Genomic DNA, 20,364 nt, shown 5'->3' with positions numbered 1-20,364 from the left:
GGCAGCCGCCTGTTCTTCCAGCCAATTCTCAACGCTCATCTGTAGCCCGTTGTTTGTGCGAAAATGTTGTCTTCATAGCCAGTAGTTAATGTGAGCAGAGATGAAACACATAGGGAGCCAATTACGGGCTGTAGTGCGGGTGATCAAACACTTCCCATCGAAAACGCTGCAGGAGCATTTTCATTGCCCCTGCAGATTGCGACTGAGAATTGTCAGAAAGTAGGAACCATATGACAGTTCTGTAATGTGGGCTGCATAACATCAGGCGAAATCTCTCACCAGGACTTCATACTTGGCGGGAGACACTATTTTCTTCACATCTTTATGTGCTCACTATGCACTCGGAACTGAAAAGAGCCAAGTGATGTAACCGACAGGCATACTAGGGACACTGCCGAACACATATGTGCAAAGCTTTATTAGATTGTCACAGTGGTTTCCATTTCTTGACTGATCGGAACTTACTTTCCGAATATCCCTCGTATATTGCCCAAATGTAGTCCAGTCGACCGTTCAATCGCTTGTTCATCGTGTAACTGTTTAAAGTTATCCACCGTGTAGACCACAGCTGGTCATAAACATTGTGAAAGTCGGAATAGCTTCACGAGCAACAACAGCAGAGTACAGACTAATGGGCTTCAAGTCCACACGTGAACATGTAAACCGAATATGAGCTACACGACTGGTACTGGAGGGCCGACGTTTGTGGGTGGTGGTCGGGGCAGTAGTTTGCAGTGTCGTCACTTTGTTGCTATTTGATCAAGTTCCACACGACCTACGTTGTTTTAGTTCTCTTCGAAGACTCTTTCCAGTGCCACCGACAAACGCGTATAGATCAATTGAAAAATAGTCATTATTCGGGCGCTATAAAATAAAAAAAAACACTAGAATACGTCAGAAAATTAACCACATTGTTATAATTTAGCGAAACCCACTCCGCGATTTATAAGATACATTGAAAAAAAAAAAAACGAGCCTGAAGCTTTAAAATGAAAACCGCTGGAGAGATGGTACTGACATTGCCTACGGAAGACGGTATTGCCCCTTTGGAGGGGTGAAGCTCCAAACTCGCCACACACCACTTGGTGAGAGCCAACACTTGGACGCGTCTACCGTCCCCTGCACTCATTAGTGCCGAAAACGCAGAAATAGGAGCTTCAGTAAAATAGTAAAGGGATGTAGCGCGTTCCTTTACAGCTGGAAGAGTGCGGGGAATGGAAATTCATCGAAGACTGGCACAATTACACGGAGGGCACAGCATGTCCGTTGCAATTACGACGGTCAATCCGACCTCTGGGTCAACTCCTGCCACTGACCGCCTGCATCATCAACGTCTGTACGCCCTGCTTCGAAGTTCCTGCACCATTGCCACAGTCGTCTGTAACTTGTGACAGTTACGTTTGCGAGCCGCATGGAAGTCAGGTGGAAACCCTCGGCATGAAATGAATAAATCGAATGACAGCACCCACTTCTCATTGTTCTAGGCATCTTTACGTGTTCACTATCTGTCAAGAACTCTAAACTGCTGAAAAATGCTACCTGACGCGATCGACATCTACATCTACATTTATACTCCGCAAGCCACCCAACGGTGTGTGGCGGAGGGCACTTTACGTGCCACTGCCATTACCTCCCTTTCTTGTTCCAGTCTCGTATGGTTCACGAGAAGAACGACTGCCGGAAAGCCTCCGTGCGCGCTCGAATCTCTCTAATTTTGCATTCGGGACCTCCTCGGGAGGTATAAGTAGGGGGAAGCAATATATTCGATACCTCATCCAGAAACGCACCCTCTCGCAACCTGGACAGCAAGCTACAGAGCATTGAGGGCATACTAAAGATACTGTGCAACCCATATGCGCAAAGCGTCACCGGATTTTCATGTGGTTTTAATTTTGGTTAAAAAAGTGCCCTCGTAGAAGCTTCTGTAACCTCACCTCCAAAGGAAATTCTGCCAAAGCTTTTCGAAGATTAAAATTTCTCCGCTGCCTCCCTACCTTCTCAAACAGCGGTTGTAAACGATTCATTGGGAGGTCGCGCAGCAAACGTATGGGGAACTTCGAGAGCCTGGACCTGCTCAGTTGCTCAGCTCTCAATTGACGGCTTATTTATAGGCGAGCGCCGTTGTGGAAAGCTGACGTCAGCGAAATGAAACGGAGCAGAGTGGGCCGGATGTGGGCTGGGCTCACCTGTTGGACAGGGTGCGTAGGCCGGGACGCCGGTAGAAGACGAGCAGCACCGTAGCGTTGGCCACGAGCCCCGCCACCAACAGCAAGAGCAGCGCCACGTCGCACGCCACCAGTAGCGCCGCCCCCGCGTCCGTCGCCGTCGCAGTCGCCGCCACAGCCGCCCCCGACGCCATTCGCCGAGGGCCTTCACTGGACTCTGCAACACCGCCACCATCACCGGTCAGTCTCGCTTGGGGCACCCTGATGTTGAGGTGCCGTCCTCACTCCCAAAACTAGACAGTCTTAACACATGATTCACAATGGTCTTGATCCCGTTGGATGGTTGGTTGGTTGGTTTGGGGGAGGGGACCAAACAGCGAGGTCGTCGGACCCATGATATAACGTGGCGGAAACCAAGGAAGAAACAACACAAACAGCCCAGTCCAGTCAAGGCAAAGAGAAAAACGGGCAAACGAAGAGGTAAAAGGAACGCCGGGGCAGCAGGAAGAGTGAAGAACAGGAAAATGGGCGGGGAACGGCGAGAGAAGGGGCGTCCCAGAGACGGTACGCGAGTTGGGGCATCAGCATCGCCGCCGACCCTTCCCGATCCCCATACCATACCATACCATACCATACCATAATCACGACGCAATGGGTACAACACCAGGAAAAGAAGACAGAAGAAACTTCCTGGCAGATTGTGTGCCGGACCGAGACTCGAACTCGGGACCTTTGCCTTTCGCGGGCAAGTGCTCTACCAACTGAGCTACCCAAGCACGACTCACGCCCCGTCCTCACAGCTTTACTTCTGCCAGTACCTCGTCTCCTACCTTCCAAACTTTACTGAAGCTCTTCTGCAAACCTTGCAGAACTAGCACTCCTGAAAGAAAGGATATTGCGGAGACATGGCTTAGCCACAGCCTGGGGGATGTTTCCAGAATGAGAGGACGGGGCGTGAGTCATGCTTGGGTAGCTCAGTTGGTAGAGCACTTGCCCACGAAAGGCAAAGGTCCCGAGTTCGAGTCTCTGTGCGGCACACAGTTTTAATCTGCCAGGAAGTTTCATATCAGCGCACACTCCGCTGCAGAGTGAAAATCTCATTCAGAAGACAGAAGAAAATGGGGGAAAAACGGCTCAAAAGATCAGACAAAACGTAGGGCAAAGGAAGGGGGAGAACTTGGCCGATGGGGAGGCAAGGCCAAGGTTGATCGTGTTGGATGGACTTAATAGCACTTTGCAGGTTTCAACTCTTATGAGCCATCATCAGAACCAGTTTCTTGTCTGTAAAGTAGCGTGTCACACGCACTCGGCGACTGTGTTGGACACTTGACATCGCCGGCCGGTGTGGCCGTGCGGTTAAAGGCGCTTCAGTCTGGAACCGCGTGACCGCTACGGTCGCAGGTTCGAATCCTGCTTCGGGCATGGATGTGTGTGATGTCCTTAGGTTAGTTAGGTTTAATTAGTTCCAAGTTCTAGGCGACTGATGACCTCAGCAGTTAAGTCGCATTGTGCTCAGAGCCATTTCAGCCATTTTGAACACTTGACATCAGCATGAACTCAACGCTTCACTTGAGTTGTCAAGTCACCATCAAAGTGACTATTCGAAGTGCTACATTTCTACCAAGATACTGGTTCTGATGATGATCATAAGAGTCGAAACTGGTAAATTTTATGCCTGTAACGGTACATTTAGGGGGTGGGGGTGGGGGCTTAATTGGAATGGTTAAGTCAGTTCTTGGGTTGCCTAATTTTATTGCTATCAATTTTCTGGCTTTGATACCCCTACAGTTCACCGATCCTATGAACGGATGCCGCGTCTTCGAGACTGTCAGAGGGATCTGCGATTGCTATTTAAAAAATTATCCTTCTGTCACAGGGTAAACCAGTGCAACTGTGGCGATTCTCTTAATTTCAGAGGTAACTCAACGTAAATATGTTTATTTAGGCAGCTAAGTGAAGTGGTGAAACGTCACAAGTCCATCCCGTGCCAACAGGTCGCGCGCTACAATTTGACAATGTCAAACTTCATTCTAGACGGGTTATTTTAAGATGATTCCTTGGTCTAAATCCTCATTGCTATCGCATTGTCTCCAACGAACTAATGATGTAAATTAATCTCCCACTGCATTATAACATCACTGGAACTTTGATACAATTGCAACAGTGTCCACTAAAGCCACAAATTGTCTGTCACGCTGGCTGCCATTTGACAAATTAAAATAACCATTTATTTTGCTTTCATAATTTATCAGTTTTCGCGGTGAAGCGTTCTCACATTATTATATAGTATGTAGTATAATCAAATTACTTTGTGAAGACAGGGCCACCGCAGATACTACATGTGGAAAAAGGCTACTTTAAATAATTTTATGATGCCTGAAGGTGTTCGGACGATCGAAACCGGTTCATAAAAATGTATTTCATCAGCAGCTATTGGTGACTAAGGTGTGAATTTCTCACATTTTGTATACAAATCATCACAATCGGCGTAATTGCGTTGAAATAACACGAGAAATGTAAGAATATACTGAACACGTATAACAACACCGCAGTTCACGTAAGACTTGTGATCTGGGACGAGACACCGCGGACAACACGATCAGTTAAAAATGATACAAAGGAAGATACGGGTTTAACAATCATCGGAGACGGATTATATCCTCTTCTCTTTGGCTTTTGACCTGAAGATCAAAGAGCCATCGCTCAGTGTTTTAAGAAGTTTAGGAAGTTTCTAGTAGGATGTTATAGGGTAAGATTATGTTTATTTAAAAGTTCATAATTAGTTTTAAAATGAATAATTATCCTGGTGGGTACAGTGTTAGTTGTTAATGGTTGAAGATGTCTAAGTGTATGAAATATGTTTACTGGTTTGCAAAGAGTTGACATTCCAAAACATGTGACTGGTATCTGACGGTACTAGTCCATCAAATTGACGATAAGCATTATCTTGACTGTTTATGCTGTACAGATTGCTGGAGAATGATTATTCGCTTTAATTGTGTGGAACAAGCGTTCCGAGGGAATGTTTGGCTGTAAATGTCCATAGTATTTCACTTTACTGCGTATGGTTGACTCTTCATCTTTCCATCGATGCCTTGTTCTACATGATTTAGTCCTCAGGTCTGATGGCCGTAATAATACATTTTTGAATGTGCTGTTTTGAGCGGCGGTTCCCGCTCTGTTTGGGGAAGAAAATCTGCGTGTCCTTTCGAAGGAAGCATCACAGCATTTGCCTTAAGCGAATTAGGAAAGCTGTAGAAAATATAAGTCATGACGCCATCACGTGGATTTGAACACACAGCGCCACCTCCATAAATTTACTGACAGAGGCAGGAGGGCATCAAAGATTGATGAGGTTTCATTATTGCGAGGAGTACAGGCCTCCAGTCATCGAGACAATTGCGCAGTCCAGATTGTGTTCTTCCTACTATAAAGAACATCGGCTGTTCTGAGTGGTCATATCGTGGTTTCCAGCGGGTTCTAGAACTACACTTCAACGATAGACAACGACCAAGGTATGTGAAAGTAGTTTAGGTTTGGAAGTCCCTGGCAGGTAAAAGCGTTGTGCCGAACCAAGAATCGTACCTTCGGCTTTTGCCTTTCGCGGGAAAGGGCTCTACCGACTGACTATGCAAGCACGACTCACGACCCGTCCTCATAGCCCTACTTTCGCCAGTACGTCTCCTACATTCGGAACTCCATGGAAGTTCTCCTGCATACCTTGCGGGGCTAGCACTCCAGTAAGAAAAGTAGGCAGGAGAATTTTTTTGTCATTTGGAAGGTTTTGGCAGAAGAAAAGTTGTGCGGTGGACGGTGAGTCGCGCTTGGCTAGCTCAGCCGGTGGAAGGCGGAAGGCAAAGACCGCAGGTTCGAGCACCTCCGGCACCCAGTTTTAAGATGCCAGGAACCTTCAAAACGATATATACTCCGTTGCAGACTGTAAATTTATTCTGGAGTAGTTTGTGTGATTATGCTTATTAAGTAGCACACGCTCTGGCGCCAGGAGAGAATCGTATCTTCAGACGACAACGTCCTCACACTCTGTACTGCAAATGGTCTAGATTTTATATGATAGCTGATCTCCACTGAACTCGCGACGGTGGACATTCCTGCAGACTTCCTTGCTGTGCTTGGCCTAGTGCGGTGTAGAGCGCGTTGTATAAGCGGGAAGAGACCTGCAGTTTGTAGGTGCCGATGGCTGTGGGCGGCGGGGTGAGTTCCGTAACATACGGCTTTAAACATACCGGCACACGTATCTAGGGCAGAGGCCTCCTAATATACTGTACCGTCTGGAGAACGCCAGGTTATAAAATACTTTTGCCCGGAACTTAATGGTCTGGCGGAGCGAAGCCGTCTGTATATACTGCCTCGTGCAGGATCAGTTACGATATTTAAGGGTTTATGGACAAGTAAGTCACAACTGTCACTTTAATGGGAATTAAAGACTTTCTGCTTACCACGTGATTCCTTTCAATCCGTAAGGCAAAAGTGTTTTAAAATTTAGCGAACTCCCGAATACGTGCGGATATTCAGGATTGCGGATTATCCGTGCTGCTTTCCACTGGTTTTGCTGCTGTTAGAATTATGACGAATATTTTTTGTTCAGAATTCACCACTGTGCATGTGGGTAATGTTTTACGACACAATTCGGACCACTAAATGCACTGATCTGTTATTAGAGTATGCGTGAACCAAATTTAGCGATACCGTTGTTTTGACTCTTAGGAAAAACCGTCGACAGAAAAAAACAGAAGCGGAAAAAATTGATGATCATTGTCACGAAATGAAAGCAAATGATCCCCGTCAAGCAAAGAAATTCCGAGACTATTAATAAAAAATAGTTAATAGGGTGGTTTTAGTGCACCAGTGTTCTACATAGTCTCTCACGACTTGAGTAAAATGCACAGAACGTTCGATCATGAGAAACTGCCAGAAAAATCCTCCTTTGGGATATTGTTCAGATTGCGTGACACATTGGGTTGAACGTTGGTTATATTGGCAAAGCGTGTGACCATGTGAATTTGTGCACCTTGTGTCGTTTCTGGTAGGTTCGGATTGGTAACGGCCTTTATGATTTTATGATTTTATCAAAGATCTGCCTTCGTTTTCAATTAAGTCGCGGCAGGCTTCGACGTATAGTTTTGTTCGATAAGCAAGGTATGGGGGACAAACTTAGCAGACACTTTCCTCTTATTCAGAACATTCTGGAGAATGTCTAAAACTTGATTTAAAGGTGTTGCTCCACTGCAATTGGAGACACAGCGGCGAACACCGCCTGTCATTGTTTACAGTTGTTAGTTCAACATGCCACCGTAGTTACTGCGCTGATCTCGCTTACACGCCAGGGATTAAATCAGTCTCTCGACTTTTGGGACCTATGGTTTAGAGTGCGTTTTAAGAGCAATTTAGTAACTAAGTTTCAATTTTTCGACGCTTGACGCGTACGTAATGTAGTGGGCTTTCAAGCATGTTATGTAAATAAAGTAAACGGCAACTTCCGTTAAAAACAAGTGTATTTTGGGTAATCCGTATTTTTCACTTATCCATTCAGTTCGGTTCCGCATTAATCCAGAACATCGGAAGCTTCTGTATTCCGTTTCTTAGCAAGCACCGTTTTTGTGATAATTAGGGCTACATCGAATTCGCATTCCTGGTCAACGGCGTGGCGAGTAGGAATAATTTATCTGAAAGATGGAAAATGATCGACACGCATTCGCGTTATTCCTCCTACTTAGAGGCTGTCTGTGTTCCAAGAAGATTAAAAAGAGACAGTCAAGTAAAAGGATGGATTAGTTTTCCACATGGAGAGCAAATATATGCTAATATATCAACGACAAAGCTGAATTTTTCAAATCAAAGTTTATTGAGTGGTACTAGTTCAATCTATCGTGGATGCTCCCACGAAGAATTCTTAAATCTATAAGGAGCCGTCAAATAAAAACGAGACAGATAGAAAGAAAGTAAGTAAGTAACCTGATTACTTTTTAAATAACAATCTCCAAAACTGTTAATAGATTAATCTCACTGAGAGACAAGACGGTCAATGCCTCCATGGAAAAAAGCGCTTACATAAGCGTCCGACCCCTTGTTTCCAAGGTTGTTTAGAGTACGTTGCAGAAAGTGGGAAGCCCTTACACACACACACGATATAGCCCCGACCTCTACTCGATTTTTGGGGCCATGAGAAAGGACGTTCATGGTCGTAGATTTGCTTCAGACGAAGAGATGCACCCCTGGATACAATCATGATTCCGTAGGTAACTGCAAACATTTTTCCATGAAAGCGTTTGCCGTCTTGTCTCACAGTGGTATAAATTTGTTAAGTTATGGCGATTACTTTTGAAATAATAAACAGTTAACTTCCTTTTCTTCCGTCTGTTTCGGTTTCACATGACTGCCCCTAATAGTTTTATGGAGTCATTTCGAGGAAACTCTCCAGTCCTAAAACGACTCTAATCACACGTCGAAAGGGGTCAGTCACTCAACACTCAGGGGGCTAAAAATCGAAATCTGTTGCTGGTGGGTGAATCCAGAACGATCAGGAAGGAACTATTTAGGGAAGTCACGGAAAACCTAAATCTGGATGGCCGGACACTGGTTTGAACCGTCGTCCTCCCGAATGCGCGTCCAGTGTTTTAACCAGTGCGCCACCTCGATCGGTCATAACTATCAGAACTGGTGCAAAGGAGAGGAGGGCGCGATGGTTGGTAACACTGGTTATAGAATGCAAATGGCCGATTTCTTCAGAAATATTCGCTAGTGGCTGCCAACAGTTCCAGCCACGCTGTGATTTATTCAGCCCACGTCGGAACACGTGCGACCGAAATACCGGATGGCGACCACTTAAGAGAATTCGCAGTAAAACAAGAACTCGTGAGCAGGCGAACCGTCGTCCTTACAGTGACATAACTCTGTACCAGCGCATCACGCTTGTGGGCAAAACCAAGCATCTTTAGTTATATTTTTAACGTGTTTCTCATTTTTGGTCTAAGTCCGTCTCGAAACTTCCTGGCAGATTAAAACTGTGTGCCGGACCGAGACTCGAACTCAGGATCTTTGCCTTTCGCGGGCAAGGTAGGAGACAAGGTACTGGCAGAATTGAAGCTGTGGGGACGGGGCGTGAGTCGTGCTTGGGTAGCTCAGATGGTAGAGCCGCGAAAGGCAAAGGTCCCGAGTTCGAGTCTCGGTCCGGCACACATTTTTAATCTGCCAGTGAAATTTTTAATCTGTATAGTGAAAATCTCATGCAAGTCCCTCTCATCTATCAACATGTTCTGGGGGCTAAATTATAGGAGTTTGCCTGGCTCCTTGTGTCCATGAAAAATCTGCCTACATCACCGGCAGATTAACCACGGATTAGTTTTTAGGCCCGCTCCGACTGGCCTACCAGTACGAAGACCAACCTGTGATCGTCGGATATGTGAGCACAGCATGCCACCAATCCCAACAGCCGTTATTGCCATTAGATGCATCCTGGTGATGCTGCTGCTGCTGCTGCTGCTGCTACTTCTTTATTCAAGTAATCCTGATCTGACCTCGTGACGTTGCGTCGCACCCGTTCTAGAGCTCCGTACCTCAGAAAAGAATCTGAGAAGGTATCGGGAATTGAACTCGGGTCTTTTCGCACAGGAGGGAGCAACGCTAACCATTCAGCTACGCAGGCGATCTACTGGCAAATAAATAAAAAAAAAATTATCTGAATGCTGAGGTTTTAAGTTAGGAATTCTCGGATGGCTTACGGGGTACAAGATTACTAGTACCACTATAGCCGTGATCTGGATCCTAGTCTTAATAAGGTACTCTCCCTCTGTGTGTGTGTGTGTGTGCGTGTGTGTGCGTGTGTGTGAGAGAGAGAGAGAGAGAGAGGGAGAGAGAGGGAGAGAGAGGGAGAGAGAGGGAGAGAGAGGGAGAGAGAGGGAGAGAGAGGGAGAGAGAGGGAGAGAGAGGGAGAGAGAGGGAGAAGGGATGGAGGGGGAGGGGGTGTCTGCATTCTTACTGTGTGTAAGAGAGCGAGACACAGTTGGTAGTAACGAGAAAACAGACGCACAAAAAGAAAGGCGTAACGAATATCACTGGCTGTGTTCACCAGCCTGTTTATGAGATTACGCACTCTTCGCTAAGGAGCATGTATTGGGTAGTTGAATTCATACACATGTCTTCTAATATGGAGTTTTAAGTGACGCCGGAACGAAAAGTTGTTTAAATCGGCGAAAAGTCTTTTTCAATTGTCTACTACGCGCTTTACTTTGGATATGTTACAGTCTCACCAAGCCACGCGGTGTGGTAAGTTGCTACGATGCGACGATTGTAACACGTGTATTTAATCATGTCCTTATTTCCTTATAAATTTCAGGTCTTCTGCTAGAAAAAATATGAATATTTTCCGGCCGTACTAATTTGCTTTATACTTATGTATAGTTTCTCATCCCCTCCCCCCCCCCTCTCCCAAGAGCGCGCGCGCGCACGCACGCACACGCACACGCACACGCACACACACACACACACACACACGTTGCAGAATGACTTAACTCGTGGACGAGAAATATTCGACACTATAACGCTAAAGTGAACATCAGCTAATCCTGTGTTTATTCCTGTGTTGCACTGTTGTTATAGTACATGAAATTCTGGATCCCCTCGGCCCCGATTCTTTGCTTTCAGGCTGCAGAGCACAGAGGTAATGTTGTCGTTCAGTCAGCACTCATTCTTCCGGGAACACCCAAGAAATGTAACTATGAATGGTATTCGACATACGTAAACCGCACATTTACAACACATTTTCCTTTTTTTTTTTTTTTTTTTTGCCGGCGGCTATACGAACATTGTTTCGGACAGCCCGGGTTCCTTCGCTGCGCCTAAGCGATATTTCCAAGGTCTGTTGCTGTCCACTTTTACAGCGCGGATGACCTTGCACCGAGGCCGTGCCCGCTTGGCATCCTAAGGACCGTACAAGCGGCATAGGAACGCACGGAATTTTGAAATCTATTTTCCTGACATTCCTCACTGTTCCACCACTGTCCGTCAACACACCTGTTTTCGTGATGCATTGATGGCTGTAACGATAAAGCACGCCCCGGTAAAACACGAACAACTCACCCTGTCAGCGACCCGATCTTAACATATGTACAGGAAATTTGCAATGTCGCTATTTTTTCTAGACTAGCAATATAAAATAGTTGCAATTTTCTTCCTTATTAATAACTTTCTAGCGTTATTTTGTGTTTGTAGAACTGGACCGAATTTCAAAAGCTTCCTGTTAGCTCGCAGTGACATTATGCGTCTATAATCAGTTACTTAAGTGCGTATCGGAGGGTGTTTCTCACGGCAAGATACATTGACCAAGCACGGTATTATATGCTCCGTATATCTGGCGTAAGAGCGGGCTCAGGTCACGTGGAGCGCATGTACCAGGTTGCGAAAGACGAGGAACCGGTTTCTGGGACGCAAATAATTCGGGATGCGAATATTGTTGAACGTCGGCAACCGCTGCTACCTTCTGTGCGACTGTGGAGTTACATCGAAAATGTTTCTTAAGTGGGGACTTTTTCGAGATTTTCGGTTGAATGAAAAGGTTTATGCGTGTCAGTATCGATAAACAGACTTCATTAGGGCCACATATGCATTTCTTCTAGGAAGCGATTACAATGTACATTGTTCGGTTTCACAACGCCAGAGCTTTGTCTAATGTGTGGCGTGTCGACCCGGAAAAACACCCGCTGTTCTTTGCTGAAAGAAGTCAGATTCGGAGAAGGCAGTTAGCTCGTCCATTAGCAGTTGTGATTAGCTCACGAGTCGGCGAACTCTGAAATATCCACACGCTGAAATACCACGCCTACACTGGTTTGACCTAGCTTGTGTAACTGGAACACTAATTGCTCGTGTGTTATTCCCCGCTGATATTCCTCGTTGTTAACACCTAAGTTTTAATAGCGTCGTGTTCAATAACTAAACACTGTAAATAGATATTCTACGTTTTTCAGTTTTCTGTTTTTTGCTGCACTACCGTGGGTGATTTCTGATGCCCCCTTACAACCTGCTATAACAAAGACTGCAGAAACTTTCTGCAAGGTTGGCACATTGACAAAATTGATAATATAACAACATATTACATCAAGGGGGGATGGAGATTGGGTTTAATGTAGACATCGAGGTCATCAGAGATGGAGCAAAAGCTCTGGCTGGGAAGGCAATAGGCCATGCCCTTTCAAGGGAATCATCCCGGCATTTGCCCGAAGCGATTTAGGGAAATCACGGCAAACCTAAATCTGGGGCAGTCGGACTCTGGTTTGAACCGTCGTCGTTTCGAATGCAAGTCCCGCGTGCTAACCACTTCGCCATTTCGCTCGGTAGGAGAAACTGAAGCTCATACTAAGGTAGGTGTCGCTGTAGTTAAAATACTGGAGTCTCACTGCGAGATGGTTTTTTAAATCGTCTTCCACCCATCCGGATTTCTGTTGTTCCCTCAAATCCCGTAAGGCAATTGGCAAGATGGTTCATTTAAAAACGAGACAGCCGAAATCCAGTCCCATTTCTCCCGAAACCGTTTTCGTGTTTAGTCCCTAACGACCTCGTCGTCCGCGGAACGTTAATTCTGATTTTCCTTCTTTCTGAACTCACAACCCACACTGAATAAACGATCTTATTCGGAAGAGAAGCGGCCAGTGCGGGGGTGTGCTACTTCTCTCTGGTAGAATTTTAAACTGAATTAAAAAGCGAATTCGTTCGACGCACTGTCAGGGCACAATTGAAAAGAATGGGAGATGCAGCGGAAAGTACATTTGTTATGGAAACAGTCTGGACAAAGCAAGGACAGTCATGGGAACATATCAGTGGTAACACATCAACCCAGCGCCGAGTGTAGAAGAAACATCTCTTCCAGACACTTCAGCTCTTTGCCCCTCAGCGTCGATGGTAAACGAAACCGAAGCCGACTATAAATAAACACTCCGAGGCTGCCCCCAGAAAACCGCAACGCAGAGGAACACACACAGCTAGCGGCTGTTATGCAGCCGGTGATGCAAGACGTGTGACACCGATTGCAGCGCCAGTGGCGTCTGGCTGTAAGAGCTTGGAGAAGTCAGTCAGCTTGGATTCGGTTGTCGCCGGAATGCTAGCAGGTCTGAACGACAAAGGAAGAGAATGTTCCAGCGGTCGATGATCTCAGCCGACACGTCATTTCGGGAAAGACACGTCTTGGCCGCATGCAACCAGTACGTGCAATTGGTAAACTGGCTGAAACGAGTGTTAATTACTTGCTGCAGCCGCACTGGTGCCAAATCTGCGAAACGGATTCATGAGAATTAGGTCATCGACTACGTTACCGTTCACACCGATTGAGATCACGATAGTATAGTTTTATTCAATCTGAAGTGGAATCATTCTCTACAGTACACTGTACTCGTATATAAGAAGGATAAATGCGTGGGTATGCCTTAGAGTTAAGTCGATAATGTATCTTATGCTGCGAGTTATGGGACTTGTGCTTAAGACGACGACGGTGCCAACAGCGGAGACAGTTATGCCATGGCGAAGATTGTTTTGATGATGATGATGATGGTACAGAGAATTATTCAAATGGCTCTAAGCACTATGGGACTCAACTGCTGAGGTCATAAGTCCCCTAGAACTTAGAACTACTTAAACCTAACTAACCTAAGGACAACACACACATCCACGCCCGAGGCAGGATTCGAACCTGCGACCGTAGCGGTCGCGCGGTTCCAGACTGTAGCGCCAGAGAATTATTGGAAGTGTTATGTATACATTTCCCACGATGCTGGGAAATGTATAGGCCCTGAAAAATGAGCAATGGATGACGATGATGAATGACGACTGGACGATGATGATCCCATGTTAACCGCTATGACATGATCAGGTCAGTGATAACGAAATCTACTGTGTTTTGTGCACAGGGGACACAGAAAACTTCACTGGCAAGAGTCTCTCTGACACATTTGTTGGTCTCACCCAGCACAGTGCCTAAGTAATGAAATACTCATTGTTACGAAGTTAGGCAACATTATGCATAAAGAAGTAGTCTGGATAAGAGCGGCTTTTGGGAAATATTAACCAGGATGAAAAGCATACAGGATTTAGTTCGCGTCATCCTACATCGTTCGAAGGACCTAGCCTGGTAAGAGAGATCACATTTTTGTCGCCACAAAGGTGTAATAAACTCCGGTACCTAACATTCAGAAGGAACAACGCAATCTCCTTTCTGTAAAATGCTCTTAGGTGGTTCAATAAAGCGTATATCCAAGATCACCGCGGTCCAAAAAATTCCTGCGCGTAAATGTACAAGTAATATGTACTGGAGAAACATTTCGTAATCGTAAAATAGTTGATATGTATTCCGCTCAGAATAAATTTACATGTACATATAACTGTGTCATTTTTTTCTTTGGATGATTTTTGTGTATTATTTTTGTACGGATTTTCTCTGCCACTAGTAGCTTTGTTCCGCCTACAAACTTTGTCGAGTGAAGAACTGACGTACAAGGCCGAACGAACACGGCTTTCTAGATCGTAAAACGTCCACGCACTTGGCACAGGCCTCAGCCTCTGCCAGTTTCGTCCCTGAATAGAAAAACTGACTGATGGAAGCAAGGCAACCTTGGGATCGGGTGAGGGGTCTAACAGAACAGAAAAATAAGGAGAAGAGGAAGAAATGTAAGAGGAGGAGGAATTGATGAGCGGCAGTGTCAGTGAGGAAACTTACGAAATGCACACCACTAGTGTGTGGAAGGAATAGATTGAGGAGGAGTTGATGATCAAGACGGCTACAAAAAGGCGCTGAGCATACGTATAAAAAAAGCGCGACACGAGTACGTTCATTGATTGTCCGGCTGAGTGTAAGGGCTGATCGGGTGCATCGCCCACTCCAGGTGTCGCTAGCGGAGAGACCATTGTATGCTAATCTGTCGGCTTGTGAGCTCAAAAAAGCCGTGCGCCGACACACACACACACACACACACACACACACACACACACACACACACACGTGGAGAGCTCCATTCTGCTGACCAGACTGCTAGCCGACTGCTGGTGGGCAGTGGCGTGGAATTCTTTGCAGCGGACCAGTCGCTGCCCGCCGACCACCCCACACCAGACCGGTCAAGGTTGAAAGGTCAGCGAACCGGAGGAGTTGTGACCAGCTGCAGATGGCGCACTGCCTCCTCCGTACCGTTCTCACAATCGATTGTTCACTTCTCTGGTACACATTTAAAAGTTATCCAAAGGATGATACAAATTGTGGTACGCGACACGCAATTTTCTATTTTAAATCATGTTTCTAAGCGATATTCCGTTAACTGATTTTGTACAACAATGTCCTAAAGAACTATGCAAAATAGATCATATCTAGTGACTGCATACCTTTGGAAAGCATCGTATTTCAACCGCCTAGATCTGCTGATAAATCTTATTCACAAACGGTTTCGATCTTCAATCATTTTCAGATATTTTAATTCATTTTCCGAGTTGTTTAGAGCTCTTGCCGGCCGCTGTGCACGAGCGGTTCTGGAGGCTTCAGTCCGGAACCGCGCTGCTGCTACGGTTGCAGGTTCGAATCCTGCCTCGGGCATGGGTGTGTGTGATGTCCTTAGGTTAGTTAGGCTTAAGTACTCGTAAGTCTAGGGGACCGATGACCTCAGATGTTAAGTCCCATAGTGCTCAGAGCCATTTGAACCATTTAGAGCTCTTCAGGTCTTTTCTCGCTTCATCATATCCAAGCCACTCGACCCTTGCATAAATCTTCTTCCAAATTTCTTCGTCGCGTATACTTCTCGACTTGATTTTTCCATTCTGCAGTCTTCCTCTTTTTCTGTTTAATGTGGATGCCAACACAGCAGTTTCTTTCGGCCATCGTTCGTTCCCGTGACATTTTAAACGCCGTATTTCCACCCCTTCGGTGAGGTAAAGGGGGGGGGGGGGGTGTCTTCATTCAGTTCCTGATTACTTTATTTGGGATTGTCTCTCGCCTTGAAACCGTTCAGGGACCTTGTAATTAACAGCTTACGTGTCAGTATTTAAACTGTTGCGTCAAAGAACACAAAAGCCTCCCTATTTGACGCCAAACTTTAACTATTGTCATGTTAACTGTTTTATTAATTTGTGTGGCCACAGCGTCCGCAGTTGCTTTCAGTTATTAGTTATCTAAATCCGTCCGTCCAACTACTAGAAAACGTGTTTTTGTCACTATACACATTTTGTTTGACAGGTGCAAATACGTCGTTGCAAATTAAACGTATTTACTATTTTGCGCTGCTCTCTAGATTTAAAAACAGTTCGTTGATACGGAGCTGCTATTCTTATGTCAAATTTTACTTCAAGTTTTTTTGCGATTTTCGATTACAAGTGTGCTCTGCTTGCACATTTCTAAGCATTTTTTGTTTTGTGTTTCTGTTTTGTCTAAACTCAGATTGATTAGCAGCACTACACTTTTTTTACACACAGCAGTCCTCTTTTTACGTTTGTGAAAAATACTCAGTTGCGACGTGGTTCGTATTTTACATTAAGCTTAGGTGCTCCGACAACTGTTTCAGCCGATTCACAGGACATAATGGAACCAAGCTACAGCAGTTCTACTATGGTGCTGAAACCAATGTTTGGTTTGCAATAAAAAGTGCGCATTGTGTGGCAGTGTTTATTATAATTCGTACAGGCAAGGTGTTCTAAGGAGCAAACATTTGAACGCTCTGGTCACAACCTACCAGTTAATGTTACGTGGAGAAGGGACTACTGTGGGAACTTTAGCTGATCTGATGACCGTTGTAGCTACGTTCACTGACACAGACTCCAACCACCACAGAGCGTACATGAGTGGTTCTCTCGATGATCGCGTCCGCCCGTCTACTGTCGCGCACAGTCGCAGAATGAATGGCTAGCAGCGCTGATGTGTGTGGCCTGCAAAGCAAAGCGGTACGAGAGACGCGGAAAGCCTGCCCAGCGGCCAGGGTAGCAATTAGCAGCAAGGCGGTCGGTCTGATACGCAAGTTGCGCAAGGCGGCCTAGGGAAACACCCTAAAATTATGCAACGCAAACATTTTGAACTCTCGTTGAACCTCACACAGGTTCAACCATTCTCTACTCCGAAATGATGCCACTCTTGTTACGTAATATATTTTCTCCATTGCTTTTCACACTCATTTTTTCTGAAAAACAGTCAAGAGGCGAGGGAATTGAGAAACCACTTCCTAATTCGATTTTGAAATTACGACGGTTTATTTTTGCGAGATGTTTATAGTCGAAGTACGAGTGGTCAGATATCCAAGCTGGACGTTTCTTTCGAGCTGACCAACTAGAACGCCTTCTGCGACGGAATGCTATTCGCCAGGAAAGAAAGATACCCAGTATAGGACACAGCTTTCATCGATTGCTGCTCCTCCAGGAATAGAGAAGCTGTCATTTCCTAGCTTGAAATTACACCTCTTATTAAAATTTTTTTTCGAATCTAGCGTTTCATTTCAAGCTACCGAAAACATTGCATGACGAAACTGGAATTTTTACAAAATAAGATTAATCTGGATAGAATTCTTTAAGCTCCTAGTCGTGAGAGAATCTATTTTTTAGAGGGCGTCATAATAGCGTGAGCATAGCTGTCCATGAGGTTTTTCAGCATACTGTCGCTATTTCGTGTACGGGGCATTAAAACTTATTCATACTAGTACTACATGGTGCACAGTAATATGGGAGTACTGAAAACGTTGCCATGGGGAATTTCGTTAAAAAGTAAGTGGAAACACATGCGAAATGCCGATGAGCAAATGGAGTATTTGGGAAATTCTTATTAAGAAGCGACAGGCATGGTGTATGAGCCAGTTCTGCAGCTGAGGTTAAGATAAAGCAAGACTGCAAAGTTCATATGGACTGAAGACATTGATACTAGTCAGTACACAAAAAAGAAGAGGTGAGGAGGCTAGTACAGAACACAAACATTGGATGACACTTTTATCAGCATTTCATGAATTAAGAAGTACGGGACACACAAAATTTGCAAAAATCTTACAACTAATGTCGCGACCGTTTAAACCCATCCACCAGCAATCAGAGATTGCAAAAAGGGATGTTAGAACGTGACGATATGACTTCTAACGGAGTCGAATTTCGAAATAATTTGTTTAATCCCCTTCTCTTATCTGGGTAGCGAACTTGACCCTCGGCGATCGTTGACTGATGTCTCGCGCCACTCACGCGCACCACAACGATTTTGATAATTACGCAACGAGTAAGCGTTGGCCTTCAAACATCTGCCTTATCATAGTGTCCAAGAATCTCGGTGTTGTTGCAAAATCACAAAGAAACCTTCATGATTGCCACCTGCCCTGTGGTATGCCGAGAATGTTATCCTTGCCGTCCTCGGTGTACTGGTTTGCAGAATATAGAATCAAGTCACCTGACGACGTTACAGACTTCGTTACATCTTCAGTAGCTGAAAATGGCGTTTGGATGTGGTCGGACGCAGCTAAAATGTGGTGGCTAACATAACCAAATTAATAGTTCATCTGCTCCCTACATCCAAGCCCTTACCCCACTCCAAATTCACAGACAGCAACTTCAAGGAGCTAGTATGCAACACAGCAAGGAGCAAGGACGACCTGTGACGTAAACACTAATGAGGTGGTACGAATGGCTGAAAGTTTCGCATTACTGGCTCTGACTAGAAAATCTGTTTGAGGTATTGCACCCAGACGAGACTACCTTCACTGTATTTGTGTACTTCCCGATTTAAGAAATGATAGTAGCAATATTTAGTCATGATGTTAGTGCTCACACTGGAGGAAAGAAAACAGCATCGCCGAATGGAATTCCTAGGCAGCTGAGTATTTCTGCTTTGATCTGGCTTTGCTAACCAGAGGCCACTTTGTCATATGCAGATGGTCTATGCGCGTCGCAAATAGTATTAACGAGACGGTGAAAGGGATCGTTTATTTCTAATTTAGCTTTCAAGATAATCTTCTGACTCGCAAAATTATGGGACTGCTCTGCTGGCAGGTTGGCAGCACGTACTGTAGAGGTCTTGCCACAGTAGAATCAAGTCTTTCACTCGACGTATCAGCCCACTTTCTACGCATTCTTCAACCGAACTGTTTCTGTTTACCTTGTTCTGCAGTAATGCATGACGCACCATTCTTCAACCGCTAGTGTGGCTAGGGTGAAGTCCCGTGGATGTTGCAATCAGTTTCAGGTTCCAAGAAACTGTGCAGCACCAGGCGTATCACTCCAGGACGCATTTCTGAACTCTCTCGTTCACGTAAGTTCAGCACGAATTGGAGTACAGTGAAAATAAGGCTCGCATATTTTTTGGAGGTAAACTCATTATTGGCTCGAGAACAATGTCTCCGGCAATCAGTATCCAATTAGAAGTGAGCAAAATTGCTACTGGTTAGAAATCTCGATCATGTATTTTTTGGAACGTGTAAGAGGACTGATAGAAATTGCGAATATTATAATGACTTCTCGTATTTTCGGGTGTCTAGCCAGGAGGTATCCATAATACCGCCGGTATTTACCTGGTTTGTGTTATACGTATTGACACCATCTAGAGCCACCTGGAATTCTTTTGTTTCTAACTATTGATAACACACAGAAGAGGAAATAAGATAGTTAAGGCAAGATAAACATGTCAGACTTGAGATAATTGCCTTAAACACGTGAACAGGGCTTTCAAATAGCCGTTTTCCCGCTACCTGTCACTCATACCGATTTAGTGGCTATTCATGTTAAAAGACAACGCCCAGTTTTAATCTTTTATCAGCACCGAACATCGCATATAAATTCACGTGTTCCACGTCTACTATAAGTGCTTAGCAGGAGGTTTCGCAGTATTGCAAAAAGCTGAAAAAAAGAGATAGTGTAACACGGTCTGTATGTGGATTATTTTGTACTAATGATGTTGCATTCGACATTTACTTCTGCCCCTAGACTTCTGCTTACATTGTCGTATTTAGTTATTCGGCTACACACTAAGGACTACATATTTTCTAGTTTAATTTATCTGCCCTTAATTACATCCCCCCCCCCCATTTTGGTCTTCTGTTATCTCTTGGAATCCGGCAGGGAGCTTACTTATTCCATAACCCTTTTGTTCGCCTAGCTACTGTTACACCCATATTAGATACATATTCATTGCTTCTTAAGCTAGAAACCTCTCCCATTTGCGTCCCTATTCTTCCGAGAATACGTATCATGCATTTCTCCG

The 20,364-nt window shown here is 45.1% G+C and overlaps 1 protein-coding gene across 1 annotated transcript in view; it reads right to left on the bottom strand.

The window, feature by feature from the left end:
• LOC126203710 (tyramine receptor tyra-2) overlaps window positions 1-20,364 on the bottom strand; it is an 85,508-nt gene that overhangs the window by 18,712 nt on the left and 46,432 nt on the right. The window contains exon 2 of the mRNA XM_049938085.1: window positions 2,187-2,382. Coding sequence (XP_049794042.1) covers window positions 2,187-2,359 — 173 coding nt within the window. The 5' untranslated portion in view covers window positions 2,360-2,382. The remainder of the gene's footprint in view (window positions 1-2,186; window positions 2,383-20,364) is intronic.

This window comes from Schistocerca nitens, chromosome 9, assembly GCF_023898315.1.
Source record: "Schistocerca nitens isolate TAMUIC-IGC-003100 chromosome 9, iqSchNite1.1, whole genome shotgun sequence".
Taxonomy (NCBI): Eukaryota; Metazoa; Arthropoda; class Insecta; order Orthoptera; family Acrididae; genus Schistocerca; species Schistocerca nitens.
The sequence above is the reverse complement of the archived record's forward strand: the minus strand, read 5'-3'. Positions and strand labels throughout refer to the sequence as shown.